General features: G+C 42.7%; 1 protein-coding gene across 1 annotated transcript in view; it reads left to right on the top strand.

Annotated features, from left to right (window-relative positions):
- The window catches only part of LOC309556949 (maternal DNA replication licensing factor mcm3), a gene marked incomplete at its 3' end in the record, with an annotated part of 30,247 nt that extends 16,890 nt beyond the window's left edge, over positions 1-13,357 (top strand). Inside the window, exons 10-15 of the mRNA XM_082259527.1 lie at positions 182-332; positions 3,019-3,159; positions 3,573-3,670; positions 3,782-3,873; positions 11,182-11,272; positions 13,159-13,357. Of these exons, the coding sequence (XP_082115653.1) occupies positions 182-332; positions 3,019-3,159; positions 3,573-3,670; positions 3,782-3,873; positions 11,182-11,272; positions 13,159-13,357 (772 nt within the window). The remainder of the gene's footprint in view (positions 1-181; positions 333-3,018; positions 3,160-3,572; positions 3,671-3,781; positions 3,874-11,181; positions 11,273-13,158) is intronic.
- Positions 13,358-14,587: the final 1,230 nt, after the last annotated feature.

Here is a 14,587-nt window from a genome sequence, read left to right as displayed (position 1 = left end):
AGCCCAATTATGCAAACTACAGTGGCAGGTGCTAACCTGTAAAATCACCCCCTTACACTTTTTATTATATATGAGAATTTGATAGTTATGTACATTCAAGGGCTGGAAGATTCGATTACCCTTTTTAAAATTTCTTGTAACATTGATCATCTATTTTATGACTTTTGTTCTGACCTTTCAGCAAATCAAAGATTGTCAGCATGCAGTTTATACGAAAATATATCCATGTTGCGAAGTTGATTAAGCCTGTTCTGACACAGGAGGCTGCTGATTACATCTCTCAGGAATATGCAAAAATCAGGAGTCATGATGAAATGAATGACCGTGCAAGGGTATGTTGATTTCGCTAGAGTATAATTCTACACAATCAAAAAGGACAAATCCTGCACATGCTGATATACAAGTACAAAGAGGAGTACTTCACCAGCCCATGGCGCTGTCCATGTGTTCACCTCCTTTGTTTGTATGTTTGAGGTGGGAGATTCAAGACACGGGTGCACTGCCTCTGCTGTTACTACGGTCCGTAGTAACAGCAGAGGCAGTGCACCCGTGTCTTGAATCTCCCACCTCGCAGCTCCGTACAACTTGTGGCTCCGGCTTTGGCTGAGGCTCTCCTGAGGCGCCGTAGATTACATTGGTATAGTGCGCAGGCGCACTAGAACCGGCATCCGGTGACCAGGCAACACAGGAAGTGAAGGAGAGCGGGGATACAGCGGCGGCAGCCGTGAATGAGGAGACCGCAGAGTCACCATCTGGAGGGACGGGAGGAGCGAGTAGCTCCTGTTGGAATGCTGTAAAGCGATTGTCTTAAAGGAAAAGTGTGAGTGCAATTCCTATGTACTGTGTTTTTGTCCTTTATTAAAGCGTTATTGCCCGAGGTTGCGTGCGCTTTTCTTTACAGATTTGAATTGTTATAATTCTACACAGCTTATTTTATTCTTCACTAATGCCTTAAGCCAGGGCTCAAAAGTCCATAGCTACTAGCCAGGCCTTAAGAGTTACTCGCCACTTGTTGCCCCACCAAAACCCTACCCTGCTCCGCCCCTAAACAACGCCCTCGTAAAATATCTCATAAAATTACACTTGTTAAATGTTTTATTCAGAATTAAGTTACAAAAATAACCACCGAGAGAGAGGGGGGTTTGACAAGGGGGGGTTGACTGAGAGAGGCAAAGGGGGTGACGGAGAGAGGGAAAGGGGGCTGACACGGAGAGAGGGAGATGACACGGAGAGAGGGAGAGGGGGGGTGACACGGAGTGGGAGGGGGTGGGTTAAAACGGAGGGAGAGAGGGGGGTGACACAGAGAGTGAGGGAGTGACAGGGACAGAGGGGGATGACGGGGGGGGGGGGGTGTTGACAGGGTACGGAGGAGTAAGTCCGGGCACAGTGCTCATCTTACTCAGTCAGAAATGTTCACCATGTAGCTGCTGGCTGCTAATGAAACATTCCCGCCCACACATCTCCTTCCCATACAGCACGCACAAGCTGTACTGAGTGTGTGGGCTGGCACAGGGAGGGAGAGAGAGCAGATGCAGCCTCTCCCATTCCTGGAGGGGGGGGGGGGCTGCTCACTGGGCTATGAAACACACACACACACACACACACACACACACACACACACACACACACACACACACACACAGCCTTGTGACAGGATGGGCAGGATGAACAGAGGAGCTGCATATTCCCCCTACAGTACAGCCCTGTTCTTACTCGCCCTCCTCATCATTTCACTCGCAAAATGCGAGCAGGCGAGTGGAATTTTTGAAGGCTGCCTCAAGCGTTGTGTTTTTCATTTTGTATTACCCCCTTCAAAAGGACTTTGAAAGCCTAAACGCTTTTTCAGGACTTTGCACTCCAAGCATGCTATGAGACATACACTATATTGTCAAAATTATTAGAACGCTTGCCTTTACGCTCACATGATCTTTAATGGCATCCCAGTTTTAATCCATAGGGTTCAATATTGAGTTGTTTCACTCTGTCTATGGGAATGTGTGACCATTCTTCCAGAAGCGCATTTGTGAGGTCAGGCACAGATGTGGATGAGAGAGCCTGGCTTGCAGACTCCGCTCTAATTTATTTCAAAGGTGTATTATCAGGTTGAGGTCAGGACTCTGTGTAGGCCAGTCATGTTTCTCCATCCCAAACTCGCTCATCCATGTCTTTATGGACCTTGCTTTGTGCACTGGTGTGCAGTCATGTTGGAACAGGAAGGGGCCATCCCCCAAACTGTTCCCACAAAGTTGGGAGCATGAATTGTCTAAAATGTCTTGCTATGCTAACGCCTTAAGAGTTTCCTTTCATTGGAACTAATGGGCCAAGCCCAACCTCTGTAAAACAACTCCACACCATAATACCTCCCCCTCCACCAAATGATTTGTACCAGTGCACAAAGCAAGGTCTATAAAGACATTGATGAGTGAGTTTAGGGTGGAGGACCCCGACTGGCTTGACTTGATAGAACACCTTTGGATGACTCCTCTTCCAGCATCAGTGTCTGACCTCACAAATGCACAAATATTCCCATACAAACACATCTAAACCTTGTGGACAGCCTTTTTTAGAAGAGTTGAAGCTGTTATAGCCACAAAGGGTGTGCAAACTCAATAATGAACCCTATGGACTAAGACTGCGATGCCATTAAAGTTCGTGGAAAGGCAGGCGTCCCAATACTCTTGACAATCTAGTGTAATGTTAAATCTGCCAGTGAATCTGAGTACATATGCTGGTGTGAGTAAGCTTACTCAATAATATGGTAACTGTAGCTAATTTATAGCAGCTGCTTTTTAGTAATTATTTTGAGGCCAGCAAATGTACTGCAAGCGCTCTTCGTAGTGTCCAAGTTGTTGTTGTTTTTTTTTTTGTTTTTTTTGGGGGGGGGGGGGGATTTTAGTCAGCATAGTCCCTTTTTTTTTTTTTTTTTTTCATGCATGTTCTTACCAATTGGGCCAATTCCCAAGTTTACTGGCTTCCAAGGATTTTAGAGAAAATTATTTCCTTTGTTCTCCTCAACAGACTATGCCGGTTACTGCTAGAGCACTGGAAACCATGATCAGACTGGCCACTGCTCATGCTAAAGTTAGAATGAGCAAAACAATTGACCTCCAGGATGCTGAAATTGCTCTTGAGCTTGTCCAGTTTGCTTATTTTAAGAAGGTATGTATACTCTAGGACTGGCCAACTTCCTACCAAAAATGTTGGGTGTCAATTAGCATATTTGATTGCTTGTTCAGGTGTATGCTGAAAACAAGTTAACACTCTTCCAGGTTTGGAGGCTGGATGTAGCTTTACCATATATGTTAAATGCAGGCCAAGTTTCTATGTATAGTATGAAGCTAAAAATGAGGCAGACATGGACTCTTACTAACCGTTTACACAGAGTTTGCACAGTGGGTTCATGCATTATATGGATTCTGTGGGTGAGTGGTCTATTATTGTAATAGTCAATTGTACAGCTCACTCAATATTTAAAAATACTTTTTATATTCTTTAATGTTTATCATAAAAAAATTTTTTAAAATGGGAAGTATTTTTGGCGTATTTGATGATTAAACATGATTCTCCTTAAGATCTTGTCAAAGGAGAAGAAAAAAGTTGAGAAGGATATTGATTTAAGCCAAGAAGCGTCAAGTCAGGAGAGCATAAAGCCAAGTCAGGAGGGCTTAAGGTTTGTAAACAAAGTGAAGAACTTTTTTTTTTTTTTTTTAAATCCTGGTTTTCCGATGTGGCATGCAGTGCAGACTGATGGCTTGTGTTGGTAATAATTTCTGGTTTACAGGAAAAGCTCTAGGCGAGGAGGGAAAACATCAGATTCTCAGGAATCAACGGACCCCTATACTTTTAGTCAAGGTGATCGCAGTCTAAATGAGTGTAAGTTTATTTTTGAGTTTTAATATATATGGTCTATCTGTTCTATGATGTACATTAATCTGATGTCTGTGAGTTTGGTCTGTATTTCTCTGCTTCACATTTAGACTGTATGCCTTTCGCTTGGGTCTTCATAATATGGTACTGATGTCACTATGAATCAGGTGTGCCTATAATTTAAATGCGAGTAATGTGCAAACACTCTTCACCACTGGCTGTACAGAAGGATTTCCATCAGGGTGGTTTTTGGGACACTTTGTTGGTGCAGGTTTAGTCCCATGCAGAAGGAAACCTTCATACATTAAATAAATAAAAAAATAAATGCGCTGTGACTGTCCCAAAATTAACATCTATTAAATTGATAACTGATACAGCGGACTGCCAATACAAGTCATGCTCCAAATACCAGAAATCAATAACAGCTCCTAGCTCAGGGGCGGACTGACCATTCGGGCATTTCGGTCACTGCCCGAGGGCCCGCGGTCAGGGGGGGCCCGGCAGAGCTGTCTTTCTGCATGGGCATGCTGGGAAGTTGTCCAGGGGGCCCCACGCAGGGTAGCAATTTTCCCCATCTGATCCCTCAGGACGCTGCAGTAGCAACTTTAGTGTGTGCTAGACTGGTTGCTAGGCTGGCCAGCCGCCTAGCATCTAGCAACCAGTGACGTGCGAGGAGAGGACCCAGAATGCAGAGCGAGGAGGATCTTCCTCGTTCTGCTCTGTGCCTAATATGGAATGTGTGGCTCCACCCACCTCCCTCCCTTCCTCTTCACTGTGCGGCCGAGAGAAACTGCCTGACTGCCATCAGGAGACCTCAGAGCAGGACCGAGGCAAACTGCTGCATGAGGTGATATAATCTGTCATTCTATATCTTGCTTATACGTCTCTCTGAGGTAAATGTGGCTGTGTTCCAAAATGCATGTAGCAAAACGATTGTATTTTATCTAAAGACAAACATCTTCCCTCTGAGATAAGAAGGGACATGTTTACATCTACTTACTATGACTGTTCTATCACACGTGCACAGCCTTATCATTCCCCATCCCCACAGCAAATGTCAGAGATGGCACTGTTCAGTGTTCACAAAAAACTACACTGTGTATGGCTAGAATAAGATTTCTATATTTCTAAAATATTCATATACAACAATGTGACAAAAGTTCTTCAACTACTTTGCTTTTTTTTTTTCCCAAAAACTACTTTGCTTTCTAACAGACACTTCGTTTTTTACCTAGAGGGCAAGAAGTGTATTTTCAGTGAACCATATACAGTACAGTATGTTGAATTATTTTTGTAATGTTTCATTTTTAATGTGACCTTCACAATTTGATATGCTTGCATTTCCACAATTGTGCCAATGTATTAATTGCAGAGATTTGTAGATGAGCCACTAGATCTATCTCTCCCCCTCCCTCCTTCCTTCCCACCCCCCCTCTCTCTCTCTCTCTCTCTCTCTCTCTCTCTCTCTCTCTCTCTCCTTCCTTCTTTCTTTCCACCCCCCTCTCTCTCTCTCTCCTTCCCTCTTTCTTTCCACCCCCCCCCTCTCTCTCTCTCTCTCTCTCTCTCTCTCTCTCTCTCTCTCTCTCTCTCTCTCTCTCTCTCTCTCTCTCTCTCTCTCTCTCTCTCCTTCCCTCTTTCTTCCCAGCCCTCCTTCTCTCTCTTTCTCTCCTTCCCTCTTTCTCTCATTCTTTCCACCCCTCCTTCTTTCTCTCTCTCCTTCCCTCTTTCTTTCTCTCATTCCCTTTTTTTTTCTCTCCTTCCCTCTTTCTCTCTTTCTTTCCACCCCTCCTTCTCTCTCTCTCTCTCCTTCCCTCTTTCTTTCCACCCCTCCTTCTCTCTCTCTCCTTCCCTCTTTCTTTCCACCCCTCCTTCTCTCTCTCCTTCCCCCTTTCTTTCCACCCCCTCCTTTTCTCTCTCCCCTGTCCCTCTTTCTTTCCACCCACTCTCTCTCTCTATCCTTCCCTCTTTCTTTCCACCCCCTCTTTCTCTCTCTCTCTCTCTCTCTCTCTCTCTCTCTCTCTCTCTCCCCTGTCCCTCTTTCTTTCCACCCCTCCTTCTCTCTCTCTCGTTCCCTCTTTCTTTCCACCCCTCCTTCTCTCTCTCTCCTTCCCTCTTTCTTTCCACCCCTCCTTCTCTCTCTCCTTCCCTCTTTCTTTCCACCCCCTCCTTTTCTCTCTCCCACGTCCCTCTTTATTTCCACCCCCCTCTCTCTCCTTCCCTCTTTCTTTCCACCCCCTCCTTCTCTCTCTCTCTCTCTCTCTCTCTCCCCTGTCCCTCTTTCTTTCCACCCCTCCTTCTCTCTCTCTCTCGTTCCCTCTTTCTTTCCACCCCCCCTTCTCTCTCTCTCCTTCCCTCTTTCTTTCCACCCCTCCTCTCTCTCTCTCCCCCCTCCCCCTTTCTTTCCACCCCTCTTTCTCTCCTTCCCTCTTTCTTTCTACCCCCTCCTTCTCTCTCTCTCTCTCCTTCCCTCTTTCTCTCTCTCTCTCTCTCTCTTCTTCAAATTGCACAACATAAAATCCTAACACTAGATTCAAGAGCTGTGCCTAATGCCTATATTGTTCTCTCCCTCCATCCCTCTTTCTTCATCTCTTTTTTTTCTCTTGCCCTCCATCCCTCTTTCTTTGTATCTCCCTCCATCCCTCTTCCTTCATCCCTTTTTTTTTCTCGTTCTCTCTCTCCATTCTTTTTTTATTTTTCTCTTCCTCCATCCCTTTTTCTTTCTTTCTTTCTCTCTCTCTCTCTCACCCTCCATCTCACACAGTAAGGACTTGATTACATTTGCAGATTGGAGTCGGTAAAACCCCATAGTTGAGCCCTGTTTTTACCACCCCCAACCGCACCCCCCTTTAACTGCAGTGGCCAGGGGTGTACACATGCCACAGCAGGAATTATTCGCCCTGTCACACTTAACAGGTGTAGCACCTGCAAAGTGTGACCCATTATAGTGAGTGGGGCTGCTCTGCAAGCGCTCTGCAACCTTGTGCAGTACAGTGAAAGAGAGGGTAAAGGAGGTGGTGAGGAGGAGTTTTATCACCTCCACACCAACTGCTTTACCTCTTTGGATCCAACGCTAGCATGCAGAAACTGCATGCATTGCACACAGTTGCAGGGCCTTTGCAGAGTGGCCCCATTCACTTGATTAGGTCACACTTGGCAGGCGCTACACCTGTGTGACAGTGTGTATAATCCCTGCTGCGACTGCAACATATGTACACTCCTGGCCACTGAAGTTAAAGAGGGTGTGGTGGGGGAGTTAAAATAGGGATCAAATATGGGGTTTTACTGCCCCCAAACTGCAAATGTTGTGTATACCTCTGGCCAGTGGGTGAATTTAGGGGAATGGCAAGTGGGCAGGCCCTAGGGAAAGTCGGCGGTCAGGCCCAGGGGGCAGGCCTAAAGCTGTGTAAGGGCCCTCAAAATGTCTGAAGGCTGGCCTGATCACACAGTTTAGTGTGTGTCTATAATTACCAGCCAGGCTGAATGAGTGTTCCTTCTTGCCCAGTGCCACTCATGGCCACAGTGGAAAGAATGTCCCTTACATTGGAGGTCAGTGGGAAGAATGCTCCTTACATTGGTGGTCAGTGGGAAGAATGGCCCTTAGATTGGTGGTCAGTGGGAAGAATGGCCCTTACATTGGTGGTCAGCGGGAAGAATGCTCCTTACATTGGTGGACAGTAGGAAGAATGTTCCTTATATTGGTGGTCAGTGAGAGGAATGCTCCTTATATTGGTGGTCAGTGAGAAGAATGCTCCTTACATTGGTGGTCAGTGGGAAGAATGCTCCTTACATTGGTGGTCAGTGGGAAGAATGCTCCTTACATTGGTGGTCAGTGGGAAGAATGCTCCTTACATTGGTGGTCAGCGGGAAGAATGCTCCTTACATTGGTGGACAGTAGGAAGAATGTTCCTTATATTGGTGGTCAGTGAGAGGAATGCTCCTTACATTGGTGGTCAGTGGGAAGAATGGCCCTTAGATTGGTGGTCAGTGGGAAGAATGGCCCTTACATTGGTGGTCAGCGGGAAGAATGCTCCTTACATTGGTGGACAGTAGGAAGAATGTTCCTTATATTGGTGGTCAGTGAGAGGAATGCTCCTTATATTGGTGGTCAGTGAGAAGAATGCTCCTTACATTGGTGGTCAGTGGGAAGAATGCTCCTTACATTGGTGGTCAGTGGGAAGAATGCTCCTTACATTGGTGGTCAGCGGGAAGAATGCTCCTTACATTGGTGGACAGTAGGAAGAATGTTCCTTATATTGGTGGTCAGTGAGAGGAATGCTCCTTATATTGGTGGTCAGTGAGAAGAATGCTCCTTACATTGGTGGTCAGTGGGAAGAATGGCCCTTAGATTGGTGGTCAGTGGGAAGAATGGCCCTTACATTGGTGGTCAGCGGGAAGAATGCTCCTTACATTGGTGGACAGTAGGAAGAATGTTCCTTATATTGGTGGTCAGTGGGAAGAATGCTCCTTACATTGGTGGTCAGTGGAAAGAATGTTCCTTCCATTGAGGGTCAGTGGGAAGAATGTCCCTTACATTGGTGGTCAGTGGTAAGAATGTCCCTTACATTGGTGGTCAGTGGTAAGAATGTCCCTTACATTGGTGGTCAGTGGGAAGAATGTCCCCTACATTGGTGGTCAGTGGGAAGAATGCCCCTTACATTGGTGGTCAGTGAGAAGAATGCTCCTTACATTGGTGGTCAGTGGTAAGAATATTCCTTACAATGGTGGTCGATGGGAGGAATGGCCCCCTTACATTGGTGGTCAGTGGAAATTATATAAAATAAATAAAAATTGTTAAAAAAGACTGTAAAGAACATTCAGGTAGGGTGTTATGTAGGACGAGCACGCGCATGAAAACAATAATGGCGGCACATATGTATGGTATCGTCAGGAACGTCGGAGTGAGAGCAATTCTAGGGCCATAATTTTGTAACATGCTGGTCAGCGCTTTTTATTTTTTTTGTATCTTTTTTTATTAAACTGTTCAGCTAAGAACACATTTGTTACACCTGTTATATTGTGTTAATTCATGAAAACCTTATTTTTGGAAATGTACCATTGTTGCACTTTTTTAATGTAAGTTTATTTTTCTTTTTTTCTATAATAAACATTTATTTGAACATAGTGTAGAGAAATTCTGTGACGAACAAATGTAATGTGGGCAGTGCAAGATGTAGGCGGGGTTTGTGTGGGTGTGGCTTGAGTGTGGGCAGGGACACAGGGGGCCCATGATCTCTTATTGCCCGGGGGCCCCATGAGTTGTCAGTCCGCCCCTGTCCTAGCTCCTATACCTTTTTAAACACTGGTTATAAATATTAAGTCCTCAATATATAATGAGGATCACTACATACGTTAAAAAGTCTTTCGTGCAATCTGTCAATTGGAAAACAATCGTGTAGAAAATTATATCTCCTTGCAGCAACAATCCTAAACTTTTTGGTGTTATACTACCTTTGAACCAAATTCTCAATCTCCTTATAAATAGTCAAATAGGGGGCTCATCATATTGATGAGGATTCATCAGTTTCCCTCATACTGAATCTACATGTCACATAAATGCCTTTCCTCTAGTCCGTCCGCATCCACACCAGGACCTCTTCAGCTTTAAATCAAGTGGGACTGCAAGTATACTCACACTGATATCAAAGAGAAAAATCGTAGTATGATCTACTATAATGCATAATTTTAAACAAAACTATTGTGATTCCTGCACCTCACCAGATGTGCATAACCCACTTAATAAAAGTCAAATCCTCATTCCACTTCGGGGTACTGGTGTCTTTAAACTCTCCACCACTAGTATATATAAAAGGCTCACTAAAAAGGATTGACCCCTTTACAAAGTGAGTCAAAAACTTGAGTACACTCTGTGTATCCCATCAAAGTTTTATATCCCTCCTTTTACATAGTGAATTATAAACATACATTGATGTCACTCTACCACGCTCCTCAGTTTTTACCAGATCCAGCTGGGATAAACTTCTCCACTTAATCTCCATTTCTTAGATTTGAAGCAAGCTATCACTCAAAATTAAAAGCACCTCCATAGCGTTAAAATCCTTAAAACCAGCATTTTTCCTCTTTAAATATTACTCCCTGCAAAGAGTACAAAAAGCAGCACTTCCAGGTTTTGCATGATTAATGACGTCTCTTCTGGTCCATGTGCGATGACGTCCTGTCGAGTCGGCGTGTTAATTTCAAGCCGGATTAAGGAGGGAAATAAGTGGAAGTGGAAATCGAGTGCAAGACTCATAAATGGGATGGAGGAGGTGGACAACAGAACTGGTATACCCTTCTTTTTGGAGAAGTGTTTTTGACATACATTTTAAGGGGTCAATACATTCTGGTGAACTTCTGAGAAATTGTGGACTTTAAAAAAATATTTTTATCAACCTGGATTACATTACTGACTACGCTATTGATTTTTAATTCACAGATTTCGCAAGAGACTTTTTAATTTATGTAGTGGTCCTCATTTTTATGTTGTGGATTTAATATTTATTACTTGTATTGAAAAACTTATAGGAGCGTGGATATTGATTCATGGATATGCATTCATCTTGCATTACCCACAAGTCTGTACTGACTAATGCTACATACATGTTTTCCAGAAAGAAACACTATTCTTCCAAACTGACCTGGACTGTGCTTAAACCTATATACACTGTTCTACCAAATATATTTTTTATTTTTAACGGCTTCAACACTTCACGTAAAGTCTTTTCCTATTGGGGATTTTCTGAAGAGTAGGATGATTCTTATATTATGGTCTGTATAGATCTGCCCTATGCCCATTGGTGCTGGAAATGCAAGCTCACCCATTGCACCTAGGGTGTCAAATGTAAAGGAAGGTATCATGTGGAATTCCTGGCTTTGTAACCTTATCACGGAACACCTATTAAAGCAAGAAAAGCCAGCTACACCCCTTCTCTGATGGTTCCAGTGGGTTTAAAATGATGCCACTTACACCAGTTTAACCACATTGTAGGATAGTTTCTTTTGATAACTTCCAAATTAAAGGATTGTATGTAGCTTGCTGGCTCTTGTTACATAAAGAGTATATTAGTGTTTCAATTATTAGAAGTGTAGCTGGTCAATGTGTTAAATTTTATTTTAGGTGTCATTATGCAGCGTAGATACTAAATAGCCAAATTAGTGTGAAAATGGTGTATGCAGACCACTAAAAGCCTGGTTTGCTTTGATATAAAAAAAAAATATATATATATCACCCGTGTAGTAATGAACAATGGCAGCGTGATGATTTTATATACTAAACCAATATGCCTGCATTCAACTTCTAATTCCATTCTTTTTCAGCTGTATCGCTATCTCAGCGTGTGAGAACTCCAAGAAAGATGTCTGAAAGTCAAGGTGAACTCTTTCCTAAGAGTTCGTTAAGTCTAAGCAGGTAGATAACCTTTCATTTGTCATAGATATAAAGAATTTTCATCTGCATTAGACTTTTATTGGAGAATATAAAAAACCGTGTCGTGCAATATATAAAAGTATAACTAAAGGCAAATTCTGCAGGCCTGCTGAAGTAGCACATTCTGCAAGTCATTGAATCATTTATATACACAGCAAAATTTCTAAACTTCCGAATTCAAAATAGAATTATGGTAAAACCTAAACATTGCATATGTGAAGCAGACTGACCAAAACCACAAAACTGGGCTCTTTTCTGTGTCTGTCTGTTCTGTTTGCCATGGAACTTACCTGTTGATCTGCCAATAGGCATGCTTTAATATCATGAAAGACTCCTTATGCATGGAAATCTCTGCAGCATCGTCTCCTTTGCTGCTGCTGTAGCTGCATAGGCACTGTTTTTTGGTCTGTAAATAGCCACACCTAGCTCTGCCCACAGCGCTAACCAAAGTGGGCTGGAATACCTTGCACTCAGAATAGCCCTATGCTGTCCTGAATGTAATATATACTGATGTGCCCCAAAATACAAATATTGCTGTTTATACTTTTATTTTGATTGATATATTGCCATGATCACAGCCCTCCTGCCTTCAGAGCCTGAGAGAAGCTGATGGGCATGTCTCACTCTTGGCTCTTAGTCACTTCCACAAGTAAAAGCCAGTTTAGGATGATTGGTGGAGCTGCTTTCCCATTCGAAGCTCTCTTGAAGTAGGACCAGAATCTGATATCCACATTCATCAGAGAGCATGTGACGTCACAAATGGGGGAGGGATGGATCAGGGCTGAGCAATACAGACAATGGAATGAGGAAGTGCCTGTCTGCAGACATATTTAACTGCACATAGTGGAAGAGGATTGCTGATTGTCTGGATTGGACAATTTCCAATCGGGCATTTGGCAATCCAAAAAGTGGTTAATACAAGTTTATTATATTGCTTAAATAATGGGGAGATTTTCATTTTTGACTGGAATTCCACTTTAAGTATCTTGCTCCCCTTCCTGCAATATCTGTCATGGTGCTTGAGAAATCTAGCTGCATTTCCTATAAAAAAAGGTTGTAAATTTTGACCTTTTAACACGGCAACTTGCATTGACAATGTTTTTCTATTGCTAGAGGCTTAGATGGATGTTCTTGTAAACTTCTAGGACCTCTGTTTGTTTTTATTCAGACAGGCTGCCTTTGTTATCGTGCCTGAATCTGCCCCAAACTGCACACAGGCAGCTTATAGAGGTAAATGCAGATGCAATGGCAGCACGGACACAGCCACATGTCAAAATCTGACATGTTGGCAGGAGCACATGGATCGGAACGCACACTATTTGCGTCTGTGCAAGTGTTCCTGTCGGCATGCCAATATCTGATGTGTGCAGCCACTGCCTCTGCATTCATCTCTATAGGCTGCCTGCTTGCAGCCTGGAGCGGATACAGGCATGCAATAACAAAAAGAGTCTGCATGCAAAACAGATGTCTGGACCCTTAGGCTACATTCTCATGGGCGTTTAGCCACAATATGAATCCCAGCATCAAGAATCTGATTCTTGCTGTGCGACTGACAGCTTTGTGCGGATAACTGCACTTGATGAGCTTCTAGAGTCCGAAAACAGGCTGTTGGTGGCCTCGGCTATCTGTGACTGTTGTACAGCCAATAGGAGATCTGTAAGAATAAGATTGTGTAATGTTTATATATATATATATATATATATATATATATATATATATATATATATATATATATATATATATATATATATATATATATATATATATATATATATATATATATTTATATTTTGCACTGTTAAGTAGGTCAGTGACAAAGACCATGCATTTTAATCTTTTGATTTAATTTATTTTCTAATCTCTTTCAGGATAAAGCAGTTTAAAGCTGCTCTCTTAAAAACATTCAAGACCTCACACTCCCAGTCTGTTGCCATTGGTCAGTTATTGGAAATGATCAATAAAGGAAATCCTGAACCATTTGAGTTATCTGAAGTGAAGAAAGCTCTGGACAACATGCAGAATGATAACCAAGTGATGGTGGCTGATGATGTAGTATTCTTAATTTAAAATATAACTTTCGTGTCTGTTTTTTGTAAAAGTGTAATATATTCTAGTTTTGTATGTGTATTTATGGCATCAAATAAACATAACACTAATTCTCCTGTGTCATTATTTAACTATATAATAGAGAATTCTTTATTTTTAACATGCTTTGAAAATGTTTTTTAAAATAGAATTTCAGGTAAATCACAAACATAAAAATCTATGTAATATGGCTGTTAATTGCTTGTCTTGCTCTGGTATGCTGTCTGGGAGCCAAATGGTCCAGAATGAGGTCTGAATCAGGAGGCTAAATGTGATAAAATCCTTCTGTATCTTACAAAATACCCATTACATGCAGTGCTGTTTATCGTAAGCTGGTCATACAAACATAGCTTTCTTTTCTTCATCCTACAATAGGAGATTTCTTCCATCCACACTCAATGGATGAATCTTCTGCAGGGACTATTGTATTCTGAATACCCAAAAAGTGCCTGCATCTGAATGGATGCAGGCATTCAGCTAAAAAATGTTTTGCCCAGCTTCTTCTTGGGGGGGGGGGGGGGGGGTAATTGGGGGATGTTGGCTAGTAGGGGAACTAACAGGGCCCACCCAATGATTGAAATTTGCTCAGTGTTTGGCTACCTTAAATACTCACTCATCCACAAATACACGCACTCAGTTGCTGGCAACAGATGTGTACCAGCTTACAATCAAAAGTGGTAAATGCACATATTCTGGCAATTATGGAAAGTTTGCTTTATAACGTGATCAAAAAACAGTCACTAGTTGATTTGACTCTGCGAGGTGTGTTTTGACATCCCATTTATTGGAATGGGCTGCAAATTGCACCGAACTGTGGGAAAAGTAGTGCTTGCTCTAATTTTAAAAGTGCACTGCACCAAACCGCCTGGTACTGTAGTACCATGCAATTTGTTGTCTGCAAACCAAATCTGTGTTTGGGGTTGCCATTAATACATTGGCACTGGCATGCAGATTTAAAGGGCAGTGCATTCACCTGCACAGTGTGTGTGTGTGTGTGTGTGTGTGTGTGTGTGGGGGGGGGGGGGGGGGGTTGTTGCCTTTCCTGAACTGCGTTCTCATGTCAACTGGCCCTAAATACTTGTAGAATTCCTGCAGCAGTAAAACTTTTTAATTGATCCAAAATTAAATTTAAAGCATTTAAATAGCTTCTGGTTTTCACTTTGTTTGAATGTTAACTAGAACATATTTGCTCTTTGTCTAGTCAGACCTTTG

This window comes from Pelophylax lessonae, assembly GCF_965119305.1.
Source record: "Pelophylax lessonae genome assembly, chromosome: 5".
Lineage (NCBI taxonomy): Eukaryota > Metazoa > Chordata > Amphibia > Anura > Ranidae > Pelophylax > Pelophylax lessonae.
This window is presented reverse-complemented; position numbering and strand designations above follow the sequence as displayed.